The sequence below is a fragment of the Battus philenor genome, unplaced genomic scaffold, assembly GCF_028537555.1.
Source record: "Battus philenor isolate CCGP_79_NKW_IND1 unplaced genomic scaffold, ilBatPhil1.0.hap1 SCAF_24, whole genome shotgun sequence".
NCBI classification, from domain to species: Eukaryota; Metazoa; Arthropoda; class Insecta; order Lepidoptera; family Papilionidae; genus Battus; species Battus philenor.
This window is the reverse complement of record NW_027181687.1, coordinates 3787375-3810624: the sequence shown is the minus strand read 5'-3', so window position 1 is coordinate 3810624 and position 23250 is coordinate 3787375. Positions and strand designations below refer to the sequence as shown.

Genomic DNA, 23250 nt, shown 5'->3' with positions numbered 1-23250 from the left:
CCAGTCTAATTTGGTCCCACGTACCGCGATCATTATAGTAAGGGCCACGCATCAAAGTATAGTGTTTTTTTTTTTTCTGTAAAATAGTTATATATAATGTTATAGACGTTTATTGACATTATCGTATTTGTTTTTTGTTGTGTGAGATACTACAAAATTAGACTTTTTTTTAATGAACTGCACTGTTCAAGTGGCATTTACAATTTAAAGTTTCCTCTGGTTCGAAATAGCAAGACGCAGATATTTAATTAATCTTTTTAAAAGTAGTGAAATTTAGAGGCTTATGGAGGTTGTGTGGAGTAAGCGTAAGTAAGTAGAAGCTTCGGTCGTCGAGTGTGGACCTCGTCTTTGGCTGTCACTCAATAAACAACAAGTTTTTTTTTATTATAAGACTCCAGAGGATACTGTATCTCGACTTCATCGGTTGTTGTTGAAAGTTTTGACGGCTACTTTGTAATTAATTATATGTTATATCCTGCGCACTGGATTTCCTTTATACTTAGTCTCGAAGCCGGTGATGAACGCGTTTACTTTCTAGTCTCACTTCGGTCACTCTTCAAGAGCGGACAGACAACCTTGTCAATATCAATAAAGGGTCTGAGCCGACATTCGATACCTACCGGGGAGGGAAGCGCTACTCTAGTCGAATCGACGTAACCGCGTGCTCGACCACTCTGCTCGATCGGGTAGAGGGTTGGAGTCTCGTGGACAACATAATATCTTCGGACCACAAGGCGATTGTGTTCTACCTGAAGCTTGTGAGGTCCCAAGGCACGGACGTCAGGCGAACCACACGGAAATTCGCTACCCAAAGGGCAGACTGGGACGAGTTCAACCGAACTCTCGCCCAGCTGCTGGCTGACCGCGGTCTAACGTCTACCGAGGTGAATGCAATCACCGAAAAGGAGGCGCTGGACAGCACTGTCGGTCGGTATGTGGATACCGTGGGGGAAGCCTGCGAGTTGGTCCTGCCGAAGATCTCCAAGGGAAGGAAGCCACAACTGCCCTGGTGGAACGAGCGACTCACTCACCTCAAGGCTGATGTCGCGAGGAAGAGAAGACGCATCAGGAACGCGAGACCGGCCCGGAGGAAGATGGTTGTGCGTGACTACGTCGAGGCGAAGGAGGCCTACCAACTCGAGGCGAAAGCGGCCCAGACTCAGAGCTGGAAAAGCTTCTGCGAAAAGTAAGATCGCGAGTCAATGTGGGACGGGATCTATCGTGTGATCCGTCGCACGGAGACGACGCGTGAGGAAGTCCCCCTCGACCAGTTAGGTAAAACACTGGACGCAGAGGGATCAGCCAGATTGCTGGCAGAGGTATTCTTCCCGGAAGATAACACCGGGGAGGACAATGCGGACCACCGTGCGGTAAGAGTTAAATCCGATGAAATCAATGCGGAGAGTCACGACGAAAGTCACGACCCTCCGTTTACGATGGAGGAACTCCGATGGTCCGTGTCAACCTCCAATGCCAAGAAGGCACCTGGCGCAGACGGACTCACTGCGGACATCTGCCGAGCGGCGATCGACGTGGACCCCGTCCTATTTCTGGCAATTACGAACAGATGTCTCGCGCTTTCCCACTTCCCCACGAGGTGGAAGGAAGCGGTTGTAGTGGCTTTCCGGAAGCCCGGCAAGGATGACTACACGCACCCGAAGTCTTATAGGCCGATCGGACTTCTGCCCGTCATGGGGAAAATGTTCGAAAAGATCATGGTCAAAAGAATCCGGTGGTACACTGCGCCTTATATCAGTAGCCATCAATACGGCTTTATGCCGCAGAGATGTACCGAGGACTCCCTGTATAACCTGACCCAGCACCTGCGAGCTCGCTTGGAGGAGAAGGAGATTGTAGTGTTGGTATCACTGGATATAGAGGGAGCCTTCGATAACGCTTGGTGGCCTGCTATAAGGTGCTGACTGGCCGAAACACGCTGCCCCGTGAATCTGCGGTGCCTTGTCGATAGCTACTTTAGCGATCGCAAGGTGTCCGTACGGTACGCGGGGGCAGAGTGGGCCAGAGAGACCACCAAGGGGTGCGTGCAAGGGTCCGTGGGGGGTCCGGCCTTCTGGACCCTCCTCATTAACCCCCTCCTGGAAGAGGTGGTAAAGAGCGGGACATACTGCCAAGCGTTCGCAGATGACATTGTGCTGGTCTTCTCGGGGCAGAAGGCTCAGGACATCTCGAGTAAGGCCAATTTTGTCAAATGACATTAAACAGCTCACTAATTTAAAAGGGTGATATTAAATATGCGATCCTTTTGGAAAAATAAACTCATAAATAAACTTCAACTCTTAGTAAAATGTATTGTTTACTTATGATCAACGGAATTATGTCCGAAATATTTAACAAATCTAAACAAACCAAACATTATATAAAAATGTATGTATTAAAATAAATTTAAATTATTTATCAATGTTTCCGAACACAAGTGTACAATTGATTTGACTTCCCAGAATTTGCTATCTTTAAATTTATTGGATAAATATATGACACTTTTTCTATCTACCAATCAGAAAGGCGTAACTTTTACATAACCGAACCATAGAGAACGAAGGATTGATTAGAATAAACGTCAAAAATATATCGGAAACAAAACGAAAGAGGATCTCTTGAACCTGTTTCGCTCGAGTTCTGTGCTAATAAAATTATAATTAAGATTTAAGATGTCGGAAAATGGGCTCGATAATGCGTAAGAAGACTCAAGTGTCGTTTGTGATTAGGGACGAGGAGGAGCGACGGCATAAAAATGGTGTTAGCTCCTTACAATTGGACCCGATACAGGGTAGATTATATTCGGCGGGTCGTGATGGGATTATACGAGTGTGGCACACGGGTTCTGGTACTCAGGACCGGTACATCCAAAGTATGGAACACCATACCGACTGGGTGAACGACATCGTACTTTGCTGTGGCGGTAAGAACCTTATAAGTGCTTCATCGGACACGACGGTAAAAGTTTGGAACGCGCCGAAAGGATTTTGTATGTCGACTCTACGCACCCATAAAGATTACGTACGTACTTTAGCATATGCTAAGGACAAAGAACAGGTTGCCAGCGCGGGTCTCGACCGAGCCATCTTCCTCTGGGACGTAAATACATTGACGGCTCTCACAGCTAGTAATAACACTGTAACTACGTCCAGTCTTGTCGGTAATAAAGAGTCCATATACAGTCTTGCCATGAACCCTCCTGGAACAATCCTTGTGAGTGGTTCTACCGAAAAAGTATTAAGAGTGTGGGATCCTCGTAATTGTTCTCGACTTATGAAATTAAAAGGCCATGCAGACAATGTCAAAGCTCTAGTTGTGAGTAGAGATGGTTTGCAATGTGTCTCAGGCAGTTCTGATGGTACAATTAAATTATGGTCACTATCACAGCAGAGATGCGTGTCAACTATAAGAGTGCACTCTGAAGCAGTATGGGCTTTATTAGCTACTGAAACCTTCTCTCACATTATATCAGGTGGAAGAGACAGATTGGTCATCATAACAGAATTACGAAACCCAGATAACTTCATGATCATTTGTGAGGAAACCGCACCTATATTAAAAATGTGCTTTACTGCTGATCAACAAGGAGTTTGGGTCTCTACATCCGATTCTGATATACGTTGTTGGAAGCTACCACCACATAACTCCTTAATCTCTGATATGTACAATCAAAACAGTTACAATACAAACAATGTATATCAAACACAGCCTTTATACCACATACCAGGTGGTCGAGCTATCAAACATTACACAGTATTAAATGATAAACGACATATACTTACTAAAGACACTGCAAATCATGTTATGTTATATGATGTACTAAAGGCATGTAAGCTTGAGGATTTAGGGGAAATTGACTATGAAGAGGAAATTAAGAAGCGATTTAAGATGGTTTATGTCCCAAATTGGTTTAATGTTGATCTTAAAACGGGCATGCTTACTATACATCTGGGTCAAGATGAGACTGATTGCTTAAGTGCATGGGTGAGTGCGAAGGAAGCGGGACTTACTACAGAAAATGATCAGAAGGTTAACTTTGGGGCTTTACTACTGCAAGCGTTGTTGGAACATTGGAATCATCCAAATAGAGTTAACGAGGCAGGCCAGAAGGTGGTAGGAAATAATTTCTTTGGTGTACCTATTCACACACCATTGATATTTAGTGAAGTTGGTGGCAGAACATTATACAGATTGCAGGTACGTGATCACATTCTAACTTCAATTTTTCTCATTTTTCTCTAAGATTTATCGTGTTAGTCGTAGGTAGTCTTTTATGAGTTTTTTTCTCTGGAGAACAAACTGAAAGAGATTATGCTTTGTTTATGTCCTCTTGTAAGAACATATTCTGTATCCTGCGGAACTCAAGATTTCTTTTCTATTAAGTTAGTTTTGATATGTATGTAATATATTTACAACCACAGTATATGTGGCATGGATAGGATCCTGATTAGGTGGATTGACATAGTAAGGTAGTAAGGTTGCCGGAAGTCATTGAATGCAAACAGTGCAAGATGACTAATCATTGGGACAAGCATATGTGTAGCAGTAATTGCCTGTTGTCTGTTTTAATGATGAGGAACCAGTTCATTAAGGTGAGCCTGTAGCTAACAGGATTTCTTCCTTTATGATGTCCATTTGTAGTTTTTTATGTGTTTGAGCATCAGTGACAAGCAGAAGGCAGATTGTTATTAAATAAATATTGTGGTATAATTATATTTCTTTGGCTATTGAAATGCTCAATGTCATTGTAAAACATTTTTACAATTATTATTAAAATCTATAATTTATTAATATTTTTTCATAGTTTAGATAAAGTATCAGTGAGGAAGATTGCAAAGAAAATAACACTTCTTTTCTAATAAACACTACAAAATAAATTTAAACATTCATTAAAACCTGTCTAACATTTGATATTAATAATATAAATTGCAAGTTACAATATTAATTCCAATACTTCAAGTTGCAATATTAGGGACCCAGAAAGTAATGTCGCTTTCTTAAGTTAAATTTCTGTAAAATATTTAGACAAAAACAACATTACTTTCTGGTCCCCTAATACTACAAATAATATTGCATAACAATCATCAGGCATGTGATGATTTGATTTATTCACTATATATATTTTTAATGGTGTATAAATTATTGTCACATGTCATTTATTACAACATTTGATTTTTACATTTTTAATAATAGTGTAAATATCTATTGATGAAAAATTTGCAATTAGCAACAGTTAATGTTTTACAATGGCAATTTGTTTTCTTTGTCAGCTTTAACATAAATTGTACATCATAATATTAATTAATTTGTCCTTAATTCCAGGTTGGTGACGCAGGAGGTGAGACTGAAGGAAACTTGCTGATGGAGACTGTTCCATCATGGGTGGTGGATGTTGCAATTGAAATGGCTGCTCCTAAACTTAATAAGCTGCCATTCTATCTTCTTTCACATTCCAGTTGTCAGAGCAAGCAGGATAGACAGAAGAAGGTATGTAAAATGTACTAATATAATTTTTCATCACCATTATGTTCTTGATTTTGGATGGATGGTTACTGATGCCTTTATTGATATTAATATTAAAATGATTTATTTACAGTGACTGCCTGTAAGGCCAGAAGGGCCCAATTTTCTCGGAACTAGAATAACATTTTTTTTAACTCTCACAATTAAGTTTCGTATGAACTTCTAAAGTTTATTACAAGATAATTTAGAGATGTTACATAAGAACATATATTTTATTATTATACAAAATTGTTCACAAAATAGCTACTAATTTTATAAAGCCACAACAAACAAAGTATAACAGTCTTTTCTTTATTTATAGTTCCAACTGTATGTATATTGCTATAGTACTAATTGTACATACATAGACCAGATTATCATATTTATATGAACCATCTTCATATTACCCTCAAAACTTTTCTCTAAGAAAGTTTCATTATATAGACACATTCACGTATTTACCAATGCAAAGAATGAAAGGAATGTGTTCAGACTAAACCACTATCTCTATTTCATCTTCTTCTTAAACATTTAATCCAGTTATTACTTTATTTATATTGGGTAGTTGTTGACTTATCAGGGTTCTTAGACATACTCTTCATTAGGTCACAAAGCAGAAGAGGCTTTAGAAGGAAAAAAGAAAGTTTTAAATCAATTATTGTAAATATTTCATATATACGGCACGCCTAACAGCTAGTGGCAATATAAGTTTACAATAGCTACCTATAACAGTACAAAATTGAAAAGGTTTGCCTATTGTAGGTGTACACTGTCCTAAAGATAATTATCCTAGCTTATAGATGAATGTTAATAAAATGAAAGAGAAAACAATATTGAACACACCCTAAGTAATAATAAATTAAACATGAACAGATTAAGGTACTTATAGATATTTTACATAAGTTACAGTGATATTGTAGAAAAAAAAGTAAATTTACTAAAAATGACAGACGTTATTGCCGTCAATAAAAATTTTGCTGTCAAAGTTTAAACTTAATCACAGGTAATCCTAATATAACTAACATAAGTAATCCCATTGAAGCCCATGCAATGCAAACTATGTGTGTACTTGTTTATTGATTTTACTTTTAGAAATAACTGTGTAATATGTGTATATACAACTTACCTTGGTATAATATGTATAAAGTGATTTAATATTTATATAATAAATATGACAATATATTATCACAAACTGTTGGTAGAGCTTGTTAGTGTTTTTTCATTAAGTTTTCTGTTGTAAAAAAAGTGTGTGGGAAACATTACATGGGGCTATTCTGGAGAGAAGACCCCGGAACAGGAATAGCAGGCATTGGCATATTACATCATTATTGGCATTGGCTTGGCCATAATCTTCTGGTATAAGAAGTCGGGAAGTCAACTGGTTTGAATAGTTAGCTGTCCGTGGTTATACTTGGCAGTTGATTAATTCTCTTTTTTAAATCCTGCAATCTTTAGTTGTTAGTTCATCTCAGATTTAATTAAATATTTTTATTAAATAAATGAGGTATAATTAATTTTTCGTTTACAGGATCGTCTGGTCGCAAACGACTTCATCCAATGTAGAAAGGTTGCTGAACACGTGGTTGAGAAGATAGTTGGTGGCGGCGATGTGAACGGGGCCAACGCTGGTGCTGGTAAACCCAGTACTAATGAGGATAGTGGAAATGATGCACCCGAAGAGCGAGTGGAATTACTATGCTGTGATCAAGTAAAAAAATTGCTGTTACATACTCTTACTAGCTGCCCTGTCAGGCTATGTATCGAAATTGAAAAAATCAATTTAGTTATTTGAGTGGTTACTTTATTTATAAACTTATATAAGTTAAACATCAAACATTTTTAACTTTTCTTGCACGGAGGAAATAATGTATCATCCAATTTTTAACTAAATTTTAATTTGGTATAGATTTATAACCATATAGTCTAAGCAACTCGCAGGCATACCAATGATAATTAAAAACACACCTTTTTTGACGTCAAATATTGGATATTTTTAATGAATGTTTTATGGGAAGTGTTATTTTATTTTCTTTGTAATTTTCGTTTCTGATACTATAACGAAAGTATGAAAAAATATCGAAATTGAATGTGCCATTTCCGAGTTAGCTAAAAACTAGGCGATTCATTTTTATTTATATAAAATAAAGATCAATAGCACCAATGAGGAGATAATATATTAAATAAGACTTTTAATATTATATTTACATAACTAAGGGAAACCTCATGAGAAAACCGATATATTGCGCGCCTCAAAAACAGTTAAATTGCAAACAGTGTTTTTAGTTTTAGTTATTTAAAACTTTAGCCTATAAGGACAAATGAGACTCGTGGCTTTTGTCTATGGCTCAAATTATTCACCGTGAGTCAGATTCGTCGCTATAGGCCAAAGGGTTAATAAAGTCATCTATCCTCTTGTCCTGTTTATACAAATACTTTTTTACTTTATTTCAGGTACTCGACCCAAATATGGATCTAAGAACAGTCCGCCACTTCATCTGGAAGTCCAATGTAGAGTTCACATTACACTATAGAGTATTGAAACAATGAAAGTCAAATTTGTACTTTTGTAAAGTAAACAGACATTTGAAAAAATGCTGCTCCTTCCAGACGCTATTTCAGTGAAAACCGAGTGCTTAAGTGTAACTGAGATTAACATATGGACTTATAATAATTGTGTAACCAGTTGTAATGTATGAAAATATGAAGCAGTTGTTGTGTGCGCCTGTGCTTTAAGGGTATGCCTTGAATAGCCCTGCTCATTATGTCATTAAGTAAGCTATTGTTAAGTCAGTGTGTACGCATGAACTCTATGCTTAAATTACTTATTAATTAAACATTGTACTCATGTTCCAAAATTATTATACAAAGTATAGCTGCCATTACATACACGCAGCTGGATAAAACATATTTTTTTTGTATAAACTCTTTTATTTCATGTAAAATTAGGTTGATATTAATAATTGTTGTAAATGTATATATAACAGTGTATTATTATAATATGTTCTTCTATTACAAATTATATATGTAATACATTTTTTTTTTTCATTATTTGTCCAGTTAATTATTAAAAATTATGCATATTTACTTGTTTAGTGGTAATAATTTATTGAGGCAACTTCAATAATTATTTTAATGTATCTATATTTTCTTTTGTATGATTTTATTCGATTCACAAATGCGTTCTGTATTAAGACCACTTATTACGTAATGCATTTGAATATTTAATCTTTGATTATAACAGTATATAATAATAGATTGAACTAAACAATGTCCCTTATCAGACTACCAACTTATCATCAAACTCACCCTTAATAGCTGTAAAATTAAGCACTTTCCTAGAATTTACATAATTCTGACTGAATTTAACTTAAACTTTGAAAACTTTCATATTTTCCAATACTGTTGTCATCTCTCCAAAGTGTATATTCCTAACACCGATTGTATCTACAAATATTCACTGTATGTATAAGGTATTGTAAAGCCTGTTTTGATATTTTAAATAAATGTAATATTTAATTTAATTTTTATTACTGTGTGGGATTCTTTCTAGGGCTAGTAGGTTTTGAAGTAGTAACAACATGATGTTTGAAGTAGAAGTGTGTATATTCATTCGAGTTTTTATTTCAACATAAATGAACAATTCTATTTCTGTGGAATTTTCCTTTTTAATGTGTGTGTATATATATATATATATATATATATATATATATATACGCGCACTGCTAAGCATAGGCGTTCCCCAAAGATATATCTATGAGTGACATGTAATAACGACGCTTAGCAAGGGGGTTGACTATGGCAGTGTGGTATTAAGCTACGTAGAAGAAAGTTGCTGTCCATTCTCTGAAAACTTGTTCATTAGCAGTGGCGATCCTATATAATTAATTCACAAACTAATATTGATTACATAAGATTGTATTCCTAAAATCGAACCCGCGACCTACCATTACAAGTCTTAGTCTACGGCTGGCCTACTAAAGTTCGGGTCTAGTTAAATTTTATTATTGAACAATCTTATCCATTAATCATTCAAATTACATTTCTTATTTACACGCACAGGAGCTTGTACCACGTGTAAAAACATAATAGAAATTGTCTACATATCATCTGATATCGTTATATTAAGAAAAATGTTATTGTCTTTATAACTACGCAAAGAATATTTGAATAACAAGACAAACTCAAACCGCTTATTGGCGCTACATATTAGTAATTCAAGACCAGTAAGCTATTACATTTACATAAATATGATATCCCATATAAAAATATTGAAATATTCTAGTACTTCTTGTAACTTCAAATATTTAAGCCCACTGGTAACCCGCAAGCTCCGATTGGAACGGCTAAAGTGCAATAGGACTAGAAATCAAGTACCGTGTGACTGTCGGAACTCTTCGCAATATTCCCGCAGGTATAAAAATATCCAAGTAAGTTTAATGAGAATAGGCAATCTATATGCCTAAAACAAAATGGTCAATTTGTTTATTACACAGTGACGCAAAATACGTACGATCCGCTTTGTACAAAAATAATCCTTCAGATATTTAAAACAAATTTCAATTCATGTCATACACTTTGTAAACTCTAAAAAGTTTTTGTAAATGGCCATAGCAGTTTTATATGTATTACATGTCACTGAAATCTTTTATTAAGGTCTGACAGACAAAAGTCTTAATCTTTGTAGAATAATTTATCTACTTTTTAATTACACATAATGTTAAACAGTAAGTAATGCCTATATTCTCTGTAACGCATAGGTTTACCTGCAATGTTTGACAGACAGAATTGTTTGGTTCAAAACAGCTGATATCTGTCAAACAAATATAACTAACCTCAACAAATACTGAATGTAATTGATTTTTGATTATCCCCACAATATGAGTGGAAGTGTGATATTGCGTTCAATATTTTTTAAATCAACCCCAAAAGTGTTAATAAACCGGAATTTTGGGCCATGTAACCGGATAGTTGCCGGAATATTAAACGTATCTAGTCAGAACTACTGTACTAAAGTCAAATCTAAGATAAAAGAAAAGAAACATTGTAATATTGGAACGATAGGGCACGTGGATCACGGTAAAACCACTCTTACTGCTGCTATTACTAAAGTACTGTCTAAAGATGGTTCTGCACAATTTGTTTCATACGACGAAATCGATAAAGCGCCTGAAGAAAAAGCCAGAGGTTAGTTTCAAAGAAAATCACCAAAAGTACTTTTAAAGATATCCATTATTAAGTAGGAGGACATTCACAACGAGATTTATGCCTCACCTAATTTTTTTTTAATAAGACCTGTTGGAAGTAACTTGCAACTGGCGTTTTTCTTAGACCTCTACATGGTCTATCTGTCTTGGGGGTGGACGTTTTATGCAGTCCTTGCCAATCCATGGTCTCTGGCTCAGAACCCATCTGTTCTGTGACCACAAAGGTCTCCCCACTTCCACTACAGCATCCTTATACTCTTTAAATACATTACCCTGCTGTAAAGTAAAAGGCTGACCATTCCCAAGACAATAAAGTGATCAAAGAGAATTTAAATTTTGGCTATTGAAAGCATCAATTAAATATAGAGATATTTTCAGTGGGGTCTCTGCTCTTACTATCCTTTATGTTCTAACATAACAGTTGCTGTAGATCACATGACATTAAAAAAAGTTCTGTACAGAAACATCTGTATCTGTTTGTTGATAACACAAAACATTAATTTCCTCATTACAGGCATAACTATAAATGCAGCACATGTTGGATACAGCACAAAGAACCGTCATTATGCCCACACTGATTGCCCCGGACATGCTGACTATATACGGAATATGATATCAGGAGCATCACAAATGGATGCCGCAATCTTAGTTGTAGCAGCCAATGATGGGCCAATGCCACAAACAAGAGAGCATTTATTACTAGCCAAGCAAGTTGGCATACAATACATTTTGATATATATAAATAAGGTGGACATTGTTGATAATGAGGTAAGTCTAAACAAGAAAATCCCAGACTTTTCTCATGGACCACTTTCAAAATTTGGTAGTCTTCTATGAATCCTTTGCTATATTTCTACTAAATTCCTAAGGTAGACAAAAATGTGACAATTAGTTCTAAAGGTGGAAATTTGAATTGCGGCTGAGGTCAATTCAACAAAATTGATTGCATAATTAATTGATTGTGTTGCAAGCGGGTGTTAAAAAAGTAAAGCTGGTTAATCAAAAAAGTGATTTTATATGACAAAAAAATATTAAAGTATTATCTGCCATAGATAGGTGAAATTAAGACATTTTAGTTTGTAACTATTGAAATTACTCATAATTTGTGAACTTCTATACAGTTATTGTGAACATAAGCCACTGTCATATCTCACATAGTCCACCATGACCACCTTGAGAACTAAAAGTCGAAAAATGTTTAATTAAAAATTATTGTTATTTATGGCCAAAATATTTTGAACAATTGTTAATAAAGAAGAATTTAATTCTTTGATGAGAGATACTAATTTAAAATAATGTTTGTAGAATATCAAGGATGTACATAAATATTATTTTAATTATATTGTAAATAATTTTCATGTTTTATGTGGAAAAAATTTGAAAAACTTTGCAGTAAAGAAAGTAAATACTCTGCAAGTCATCTTTGTATGTCTTTTATGGCTGCCATAAGAGGACACTATGATGGCCCTCTATATCAATCTATATCCCGAAAAGATACAAGCATATTATGTTTTGTTGTTATGATATTATATATCAGGGTCGGCCAAACTGCAGCCCGTGAACAATATGCAAGCTCTGTGAATGATTATTTCTGGCTTCAATCGATTGTCGAATTTTTCAATATTTAAATTTATATTACCTATATCAGCTCTTGGCAAATCGAAACAAATTACTTGTGTGAATAATAATAATAATAATAGTGTCATAAGTATTATTAGGAGTGCTGTCATATATGTGTGCTATTATATCTAACATCAATACTTATATTTTGTACTTCTGACATATAATTTAAAAAAAGTAATCGTTTGCGTGTATTAAACGCGTGTTAAATGCGGCGCGCGAAAATTTCAAATTTTTTCAAGAGCTCGTACTATCAAGGAGCTTGGACACTTCTATTATATAGTAATATACCAAAATTTAAGTCAGTCCACTATTATACAATATATACAGGTGGATTAGTTATAGGTGGAAAAGTATTGAAGGGGTTAATATATAATTCATTCTACAGCAAAAAGCTTTAAAGGTTTTACACCTATAAACTACTACACATTACTACTATAAAGTCTGGAGGGACAGATAATGAACAATAATTAATTTTAATATATAGTAATTGGAATTTTGAAAATGCTTTTTCTTACTATATTTTCACTGCGTTATTTATAATATCTGAAATCATTGATTTTTGAATAGGCAAATTAGGTATACACTCACCCATATAAAACTTTTACGCCAATTTCACAGATGTTGGAACTAGTGGAAATTGAAATGAGGGAAATGATGTCAGAGTTTGGATATGATGGTATCAATATTCCAATCATAGCTGGTTCTGCTTTGAAGGCATTAAACGAAGATGAATCTGAATATGGTAAGTATTTTTATACTATGTTAATTAATTTTTAATAGATAGTAACAATGGTAGGTTCTACTATATTGTAAGTTTGCTCCAAATAAAGGCAATTTGGTGCTTAAATATTTAATCTCCTAAGTCCATGAAGTAAACAATACCAGATAAATGTGACTTACGGCAGTAACTTATGGACTTTCTCTTCACTTTTATTGGCTACTCTCGGTATTTTTCCATGCGGATCTAACTCGAACCAGGAATATATGTATAGATGTATAAATATATGTATAGATGTTCAGGTATAAATGTCCAAAGACAAATGGAGAAACTAACATGACCTAGCTGATTGGAAAGCTGAAATAGCAGTGGGCAAGCCATGTAGCGCATAGAACAGATGGCAATAGGGGCCTAAGGTTCTATAGTGGAGATCACAGACTGGCAAGAGCAGCGTAAGTTGTCTACCCACAAGATAGAAAGAACTTTTGACGCCTGGGTCCAGCCGTGGACGTCCTATGAAAGTGCAAATGTAATTTAATTTTTGTAATTCTTGACTTTGTAAAACTGGTCTAACTGTTTCTGTGGAAATAGTCATTTGTTATTATTAAAGAAGGAAGTTTTAAGATTGAAATGAAATGATCATGCCAATGTGGACCATAATAAAGTTTACCTTTAAAAATAATAATACATGTTGTGTTTTAAAATATGTACGAGTCCCACGATGGCTTTAGATGTGTGACAAGTAGCTCCGTTCAATTAGGACCAAGCAATGGAGTTGTTCATTGAGCTCTTGAAGCTTTGGTTCTTTCTTTTCGGCCAGTCACCCACTGCTACGCATAGGCATCTTGAAAGGAGAATTGTGGCGTGCATATCGCGCGCCACTCGCTAACCGCTCCGCTGTTGGACCGCGCTTCGAAACACGCGTTGCCTAGCAACGAACTCTTACCCACGTGTCCGTCGATCGCATCGCGGCGGCGGCAGCAATGAAACGGATAAATGACAGATGGCGCCACAGTAGACGCAACGAAAGTTTGCATCGCGCTGTTGAGAGTCTCCGCGCTCATTATAAGTGCGAGCGGAGGTGCGGTCAACATTAACAAGAAGCTACAGAAGAACAAGAAGCTACAGTACTACGACCACTCCTACAGAATGATCGCCATGACGACCGGTCCTGCGCTGCTCGCGTCCAGCGATTTCCCGTGATCTTAATTACGTCGTCGGTCTACCTAGCGCGAAGCCAACCTATGCTGCCAGTTGCCACTCAAGAACCTTTCGTCCCAACGGTTATCGCTTGCACAAGCGAAGTGGCCCGCTTTCTACTACTCCTGACGATAAATTATTATACCTACTTTAGTGTCATCGGTTCTTCTGCGAATATACTCATTCCTGATTCGACCTTACAGCGATTATCAGAGCATAGCTCTCTCGATTGCTCTCATCACCGTTACCACGTCTCGAATCCGTAAGTCATCATCGACAACACCTACACTACCAACACTAGTCAGCTATCTTTGTCTTCAGACGTTGCAAACTTTGGTTGAAAAAAGTGAACTCTATGGCCCATTCTATATAATTAAAATACGTTATCGGTACTACAAAACTGGATTTTTAAAAATTAAATAATAGATTATTAATGCCATTCTCTATATCCAGGTATGCCTTCAATAAGAAGACTCCTGGACTCTATCGATAGCTACGTACCGACCATACAAAGGGATCTGACATCTCCGTTCCTTATGCCGATAGACAACGCGTTCACTGTACCTGGCCGTGGCACTGTAGTTGTGGGTACTTTGAAAAGAGGTGTCATGAAGAAAAACGACGATGCAGAACTAATGGGATTCGGTTTTAATATTAAAACAACGCTGTCCGATATACAGATATTTAAGAAGAGTGTTGCTGAGGTTTGTACATACAGGATGATATAAGTCTAAAAACTTTAAAGTGGTACATGTGTATGGGGGAACCCTTGCAGAAGGCCTTGTCTTTGCCTGCCCTTGCGTCTGACGGCTGATATGATGTTGATGATTATTTTAGGTCAAATTTTAATGATTATACAGTAAGAAAGCTTTGCGCCGTTTACTATCTATATGTAATATTCTGGAATTCCCTGCTTTAGCTCTTAGGGATAGTAACAACAGAAAGTCCAAAGTATAAGTGTGTATATTGATAAAACTTAGCCTATATTAATACAAATCTTTAAAACTATGTAATCACAATTTAACTAATAAAATTGTCAGCCAATCACAAGGTGAGAAATATTGTAGAGCGCCGTCTCTTTCGCACGTCGTAAAGATAAAATGAACGAATGTACGAAGCGCCGCTGCAAACGATGTGTCAAACCAATTGACTTTGTACTGGCAAGAGTTATTCGTCTGTAGCATTCTTAAAGATAAAAAAATTAAAAATGATCACATTATACAGGATGATTAGAAATAGATTTAGAAGCTATGTATTATACAATTTATAGGCACTTGCCGGTGATAACGTCGGAGTATTGCTCCGTGGTATCAAGATACGTTCGGTAGAAACTGGAATGCTTTTATGCGCAGCGAAAAGTATGCAGTTGAGCAATCATTATAAAGCGAAGATCTATTTTCTGTCGGGCAGCGAAGGCGGGCGGAAGAAGCCAGTTTTTTCAAAGTACTCCCAGCAAATGTACAGTGGTACATGGAACATCGCGTGTCGGATTGATTTAGGTAAGTCATCAACCTTTAAACGCGGGTTCATTGCAATAGGGCTATAGTATCCTCTGCTTATTGTAAGAGGTGACTAAACGGGCGTCATAGATGCGTACGTTAAGGATGGGTATTAATTCACTCAATATGAACCTTAAGTATTCTCTTATTGCTGCTGCCCAGCGGGGATGCTGGGAAAGCTTAGATTCCCTTGGGATGTGTCTTGGCACAGTACTGATCTGGCAGCTCCACCAAAATTACCGAGGACGATAACCAAGGTAGTATTAAGGAGTAGAAATCCCATATAACCTTGTCTTCCCCCAGTGGGCAGGAGGATCTTGTGTTTATCCAGATTTCCTACCGAAACCAGAAACGAGGCCTTAGGAGCTTTTCGTGGGTTTCAGGGGTAATGTGAACAACACATACCCTGGGTCGGGCCATACATAATAAATAGCACATCGCGAGGAAGTAAAGGAAAAAAATTCGTAACTTACTTACTGGAGTCCCTCATAGTTTACACCGAGTTCTTTTAGCTTCACGTAATTACCTTAGTATAGCCGTCATTACAAGTATTAAGTATTTTAGATTTACACCGACAAAAACTCCCACGATGATCCTCCATCTTTAAAAAGCAAGGCCCCGGGTGTACAATCGCACAATACTACAAGCCCCTTAAGAGACGAAAAAAAATCTTCGGCCAAGGGAAAAATGCCTTTTAGTGTCCCATGCCAACCTAATAACATAACAGATAAACGAAAATAAAAAAATACTAAAGGTTTTCTTTTTGATGTCAATTACGAATACAGGATACTATACCTACGTAGATATTTAAATTAGGTGTAGTAATAATTCTGGTAGAGCGCTACTATATTAAAAAATCAGGCCATTACGATGTGATTTCTTATCTGTCGCCTACAGAAAGGTTACTGCCGATTTAAAAATAAAAAACAATACAGCATAAAATCTACTTACCTTTTTAATATCAATAATCTTAAAAAATTTGATGTGGATTTTTGTAATGCATTTTCTGAGGTGAGCCTTTACCTACCCTATATAAGCCGATTTTGATTTGACGTTGATTTATGAGACACCTGTAAAAATAATATGGAGATATCATTTTAAATATTCCAGAGCCAACAATGGACATGATGATGCCTGGAGACCACGGGGAAGTCTACCTAACCCTCCTCGAGAGAATGGTGATGACCACAGGCCAGCCGTTCACGATCAGAGAGAACAACGTTACAGTCGCCACTGGAATTATCACTGAAACACTTTCGTCTATAGACGTTCCCAGGGGTAAACTCGGAAAAGTTGTGATGACATTTGAAAATGCTTAGTGTCGTAGGTGTAAGAAGTAGTTTGTTAAATAAATTATTATATCCATTGTTAAGTTCATTTGTTTTATTATTTAAATTTGTTTTCTAGAACGATGAAAAACTTGATGGTAAGAGAGTAGACAAACGTAGAGCCGTCTCTTCTTGAATATCTAGTGTGCGTCTTGGCAATTGCGCTAATGACTCTCCCTCTTTAACAGAGAGACACCTACTGCAAGACATAAGCCTCTTCCAAAGATCGCCATGATTACCGGTCTTGCGCTGTGAGTTATGAATGTGTAAATTGGAGTGTTTGTATCTTATTTTTTACTCTTAAATTCATCTAATATATAAAATTCTCGTGTCACGGTGTGTGTGATTGAACTCCTCCGAAACGGCTAGGCCGATTTTCGTGAATCTTAGCGCGCATATCGGCCAGGGTGGAGAATCGGACAACATCAATTTTTCATCCCCCCAAATGTTAAGGGTGGTCCACCCCTAATTTTTTTTATGATACAGCGTACAAAAATACATACAACCCTAAATTTTCACACCTCTACGGTTAACCCTTATTTTTTATTTGTTAATTAAAAACTTTAATTTTTTTTGCTAGAATTTTGTTTTGATTTTGTCATGACAGAATAAAAAAAATCATATTTTGGCTAAACGTTTGCGGGATCAGCTAGTTTATCTACGTTCTTTTATTTGCAATAAAAGAGCAACGATTAGTGATTTGAACAAAATACAACAAATTTAATAACAAATAGTAATAAATTAAGACTGTATCACTTAAAATCATCATCATTTCTGCCGTATGTCCACTGATGGACATAGGCTTCTATATTTCCCATGTCTTATTAGACACTGAAAGCGGCTTGCATCTGGTCTTTTAAGGACCTTGACAATGTCCTCTGTCCACCTTTTGGGTAAGTCCTAGGCTTGGTGCTATGGTCTATAGTCTCCTCTCCATTTCTTTAAGATCACCATCATTATTTTAGCCGAAGGATGTCCACTTCTAGATATAGGCCTTCATCATCGTGGTCTCCACTTCATAACTTTAAGAACCTCAATTTAAGACCATTTGATGTCAATTAAAAGGATCACCATTAATGAGGGTACAAAGAAATAAAACTGCATAATTTTTAATCATTATATATTTTTTGTCAGAAGGTAATTAATACAGTGCCAAAACAGTAACAAATCATTAGTAAGAAAAAATCAAGTCTGCATCTAGCACGAACTACTGAATATTGAGATAAACAATACCCTATACGGTCTGATAGGAGGACAACATTCAACACATATACCTTTCACATCTGAACAGACAGTTGACGTCAACTATATATTATATATATATATATATAAATATTTAAAATGTGAACTAGTTTTAAACACCAATTATGCCTAATGGATACTGTTCGCTACCTTTTACCTGGGAACGATAATTATGTGCAAATTTAAAGCTTTTACAAAATGTCACAAATGGCGCCCAAAAGGAGATTCGTTAAATTCAAAATGAATATATCACAGGTGAGCGTATACTATAAAAAATCACGTATACATCAGAAAATAATATTCAATATTATCGGGCAAATAATTCTCATAATATAATAATTATCTTTGTGCCCATTGACCGTATATATAATTTTGCATGTGTCGAGACTGTCATGATGTTGTTGCGGGTAAAACGAAAAAGAAACATTGTGATGTCGCGGGTAGAACTTGCACATAACTACCCTCCCATATAATACTGCATGAGAGCAGATTCCTACACCCACGTTATTCCAATCCATAAATCTGCTCTAAAATCAGTCTGTCATTGTTGTCACCGTATCGCACATCTATAAACATTAATTACAAAGATACTTGTATACATGGAACTAACATGAAGACAGTGAGACATGTCAAAATATTTATATATATTTTTTTGTATTAACTCCATCTATGTAAAATGCTCTAGGTACCGTCAGCAAGTGAAGTGAGCTACACTTATATTTATTATTCCTTGGTCCAATGCGAGAGCTTACTTGGCATCTTACGACATATTTTAGCTTCGATTAACAACATTTTTTTTTGGTAAATCTCGTTCGATATTGCACATATCTCTCCTCTACTAAAATCCAACTCATCTTCATGAGAATTTTTATTGTTAACTAACGTATAAATAGCATTTCGATATTAGCAGAGCAGAAGTCGCTGGGAACGGGCCAAGCGCGACCGGTCGGACAGACGCTAGGGGATACAGATTAAAAAGGAAATGTGCAATATCAAATTGACATATTCAGCACATTCGCGACATACAACTCGCAGTACCAATACCACGGAATTAAGTTTTAATAAGCTCATAAAATTCGATATTCACCACAGACAGTATAATTTTTGTATTAACATCTTTTTTTATTTTTATTTTTTCTATATTTAAAAACACTAAGTATTCCAAATTTAAACGGACAGATCCAAAGTTTTTACGTGAGATAACGACTAGCGAATACTTTCACATCGATTCGTATTACAAATAACCGTTTGCGTCTACGAAGCGAAATAACAAATAATCATAACAAGAAACAAAACATTAAAAAAAAAACAGAATGCAAATTTAAATATATTACGTCGATAACGTACAATTGAAACGTGGCAGTGACTATTGTGAAATAGAAGTGAAATGCTGAGATTTTGAGACAGGAAACACTTTAAGGCATTTGAACATACACTTACCATTTCATGCCAAAATCACAATACGTTAAATAAGCTCCGTCTCCACTAGTTTAACACTTGGAAACAGCTCTAATACATTTAAACATCGCATACGTGTAGACAATGTGTTGACACAAGGGAATTAATACTACAACGCACCAAATATAACGTACGCGTGAATATTTCAAAGAAATATTATTATTAATAACAATTTCACGGCGAGAATTGAACGCGTTCAAGCGCTACACTGATATCAGAGCGAAACTTAAAAAAATCCAAAATTAAAAAACATGAGACTTGTCACTTCCATTCAAAAACATCGATACACTTTTATGTCAGGGCCCATTTTCATTGGTTAACTCAGTTGTAAAACATTCGGGGAATCCCCGAACGTGGCCTAACAACAAATGAAATTCATCAGATGGAGTAAAGAAAGCGTAGCACGGAGATTTAGAATTGTCGCTGTGCGACCGCAGTAGCACCACGCCTTAGGAAAGTGCGGCGAGGTGGGGGCCGGAAAAAGAGTATGAGCGCCACGTTGACGACTGAGCGACGGAACTTAGCAACTGATACCCCCCTTCTCCTGTACCTAAGGCGCGGTACAGCGGTTTCGGTAGCACTATATTGAAAAGTTTGCGTAAATAGAAATCTCTCGGAACCCGACTGCGAGCTCTAACCAATGAAAGTGAACCCATAAAACAGAAACGATTAAACACTGTCACTTAAAACTTAAAAATGAAACGTACAAATACATTATTGGTGTCGACAAGAGTGAAGCTTAGCACCACAATTAAAAACTAACTAATATAAGTATGCTTACAACGAATCGACAGAGCGGCGCGACATCGCCCGCGCGACAGACAGAACGAAACACATGTAAGCTCCGAGCGAGTTTTAATACTTTCGCACCCACAGCGACCAAAGTCCCTCTGACCACAACTTACAATACAACTAATGCCTATTGATATAACGTTCAAATTACTGCGCGATATTGTCAGACGGGACTACCCACCTCCCTCCACACTTACACAGTACCTACAATGTAAAAAAATTAATTCCCCCTTACAGCTATAAAAATATTTTAGAAATTCTCACTTACATTTAAGAGGAACTGGCAAAATAAATCCTGTATTTCCCATTATTTATACGCTTTACATTTCGTATTTCTGCAGAAATAGAAAAAAACCAGGTCTGCTTTTTGGTCCTTGCGTATAAAATTCATGATGCCATCCCTATATACTTGGACAGAAATTGTACGCGAATTGGCGTGTAGCAAAAATATTAGTTCTCTATGCGCGCTAAATCGTTTCTTTTAATATATCAAATCCACTAAATACCCAATAGAAAAACGCCTAGTGTTACAAAAACTCGAAAAGCGATGTTAAACTTAAACAACTAAGATTAAATTAAAAAAAAAAAACTGGTGGTCGGCATGCGCCGCTGCCTTGTACGTATCACATTCGGTTCACCTACCGGGACAAAACCACCTTTATTGTCCGCACCCATTCTAAGTTTCGCAACTAATGTAGAAACACCCCTTAAGCCTTACACCGATATAAACAAGTGAATGAAACATTCAATTAGAAATAGAGTATTTGTGCATACGATGCGAATTGCAATCAGTACGGTACCTTCTATTGGCTCGTAGGACATCGATGTCTGCACCAACGCGTCCGTACGTCGGATATTATGCTAAATTATTTGTTCTAGAGGGCATTAAAACCATGCGCGATCATCTATATCCGATTCATATAAGCTTTAGGGCCGTATCAAATCTATACACCTAACGCCATCTATCGGCAAAGGCTATCGTTCTACACAACTAGCATCATTTAAAATAGATTAAAAAAAACCAACTACAAATACACAACATTGCTGAAACAACTATCTAAACAGTGAATAATGAATAACTCTAACATTTATTTTTATTCTCCTTTTCTTTGTTTCATTTAAAAAATATCCATCCGTAAATTATTATCAAATTCGATAAAGCTCTAAGATTGATCCACATTCAGAATTACCAGAAAGTTTCAATCAATAGAATAGTGTTGTGTTAATATAAAAATAAACTAAATCGAACATTACATTGGAACACTCCCCGTCCGAACAGGCGGTGGGAAGCCGTATTAAATAAGAGAACTTTATTCCAGTCTTGCTATAAGGGACCGCCATAAGCAAACCCTAACGAAAACAATTACAATACACTTTAGTGTTACACTTTTGTACATTCAGGATTTTGGGAGCGTGCGAACATTCAGAACATTCGCCTGTCTCATCGGAGACGTAATCAAGCCCACATTAAGCAGGCGCATGGGAAACGCTTGAACTTTGCGAACACCAACTCCACTAACACCTATAGAACATTTGCTAATATATTAACAAAAATAAATATTTGCTATAAGAAATTACCCATGCATTTATCTACCTACATTACCTAGCGTTCAAATTGGAGTCAACCAAAATGCATTGCACCAATGCGTGTGAAAAAACTCGACATCATAAAACACTCGAGACTGATCTGTTCCACAAACTAAAACTACCTTATGACTTAAATAAAGTCAATTTCAAATCAACAACTATCGAGTTCTTTCAACACTTAATGATCGGACAAAACAGACTATCTGCCATAATTGGTATTTCTCCATAGCTACACGAAAACGATATTGTAATAGTTAAAAATTTTAATATTGGGGTACGGCAGGGTTGTAAATTACTCCCGCTACTTTTCCATTACGAGTTAGGCCTTGTGTACAAAGTTCTATTTAAATATAAATTGAATATTCGAATGTATATTGACCATTAAACTTAAGTTTTTTGTTTATTATAAACATCTGGGATGGAAAACTATATCTGTTTATACGAGTTACATATAAAACTACTTTACTTTCTTTTGTTAATTTATATATGTGTAACATAACTAAAATTGTATTGCATATATATGGTAATAATACATGTAAATATACATTCGAATATATCAGACATATAATGCTGGTATATTTGTTATGAAATACTCAATTAGGACAGACAGACTGATGTACACTACAGAGGACGAATCATTGTTAACATTTAGGAAGTTTTTTAAACACTTACACTATATAAAATTGTAAGCTTTTTAAGTACTGAATAGTTTTGGTTTAGTTCTTGCATAATTTAGTACTAAAGGACAATTTTCTTTACATTTAGGTAATATCACACAATATTCTTACATAGATATGCAGCAAGCGTTGGTCAAGTCGAAACATTTTAGTTACTTCAAATTAAGAAGCAAGCTTTGACTTCTCACGTGATCGGAAATTTATAGGAAAACATTAAAGTTTCAGAATAAATATATATAGCAAAAAGCCTTTATATGCACACGTATAAATTGTTCATCTAAACATCAAATGCAAGGCAAGGAAACTTAGTGAAATGCGCTATAGGGGAAGCTTAGTCTATGCGAAAATTCCAATATTGAATGGACGGAAGGAACATTTTTTGAGCTAACACAAATTCGGGCCTATTTATTTGAACCGGCATTT

The 23250-nt window shown here is 36.1% G+C and overlaps 2 protein-coding genes across 2 annotated transcripts; both read left to right on the top strand.

Moving 5' to 3' along the window:
- The first annotated feature begins 2596 nt into the window (after nucleotides 1-2596).
- LOC137924745 (WD repeat-containing protein 48 homolog) lies at nucleotides 2597-8533 on the top strand. The gene is made up of 4 exons (XM_068768166.1): nucleotides 2597-4194; nucleotides 5320-5484; nucleotides 7028-7207; nucleotides 7951-8533. Exons 1-4 carry the CDS (start codon nucleotides 2680-2682, stop codon nucleotides 8044-8046), a joined length of 1956 nt encoding a protein of 651 aa, XP_068624267.1. The 5' UTR covers nucleotides 2597-2679; the 3' UTR covers nucleotides 8047-8533.
- A 1773-nt stretch (nucleotides 8534-10306) lies between these two features.
- On the top strand, nucleotides 10307-17152 carry LOC137924653 (elongation factor Tu-like). Its single transcript, XM_068768075.1, has 6 exons — nucleotides 10307-10683; nucleotides 11218-11471; nucleotides 12945-13068; nucleotides 14698-14948; nucleotides 15515-15743; nucleotides 16854-17152. The coding sequence occupies exons 1-6, from the start codon at nucleotides 10377-10379 to the stop codon at nucleotides 17060-17062; spliced, it is 1374 nt and encodes a 457-aa protein (XP_068624176.1). The 5' UTR covers nucleotides 10307-10376; the 3' UTR covers nucleotides 17063-17152.
- Nucleotides 17153-23250: the final 6098 nt, after the last annotated feature.

Coding starts and splice junctions, on each gene's coding strand:
- LOC137924653 (XM_068768075.1), top strand. CDS start 10,377: ATGAGTGGAAGTGTGATATTGCGTTCAATATTTTTTAAATCAACCCCA. Junction 10,684..11,217: donor GCCTGAAGAAAAAGCCAGAG/GTTAGTTTCAAA, acceptor TCCTCATTACAG/GCATAACTATAAATGCAGCA. Junction 14,949..15,514: donor TTAAGAAGAGTGTTGCTGAG/GTTTGTACATAC, acceptor TACAATTTATAG/GCACTTGCCGGTGATAACGT.
- LOC137924745 (XM_068768166.1), top strand. CDS start 2,680: ATGGGCTCGATAATGCGTAAGAAGACTCAAGTGTCGTTTGTGATTAGG. Junction 4,195..5,319: donor GAACATTATACAGATTGCAG/GTACGTGATCAC, acceptor CCTTAATTCCAG/GTTGGTGACGCAGGAGGTGA. Junction 7,208..7,950: donor AATTACTATGCTGTGATCAA/GTAAAAAAATTG, acceptor ACTTTATTTCAG/GTACTCGACCCAAATATGGA.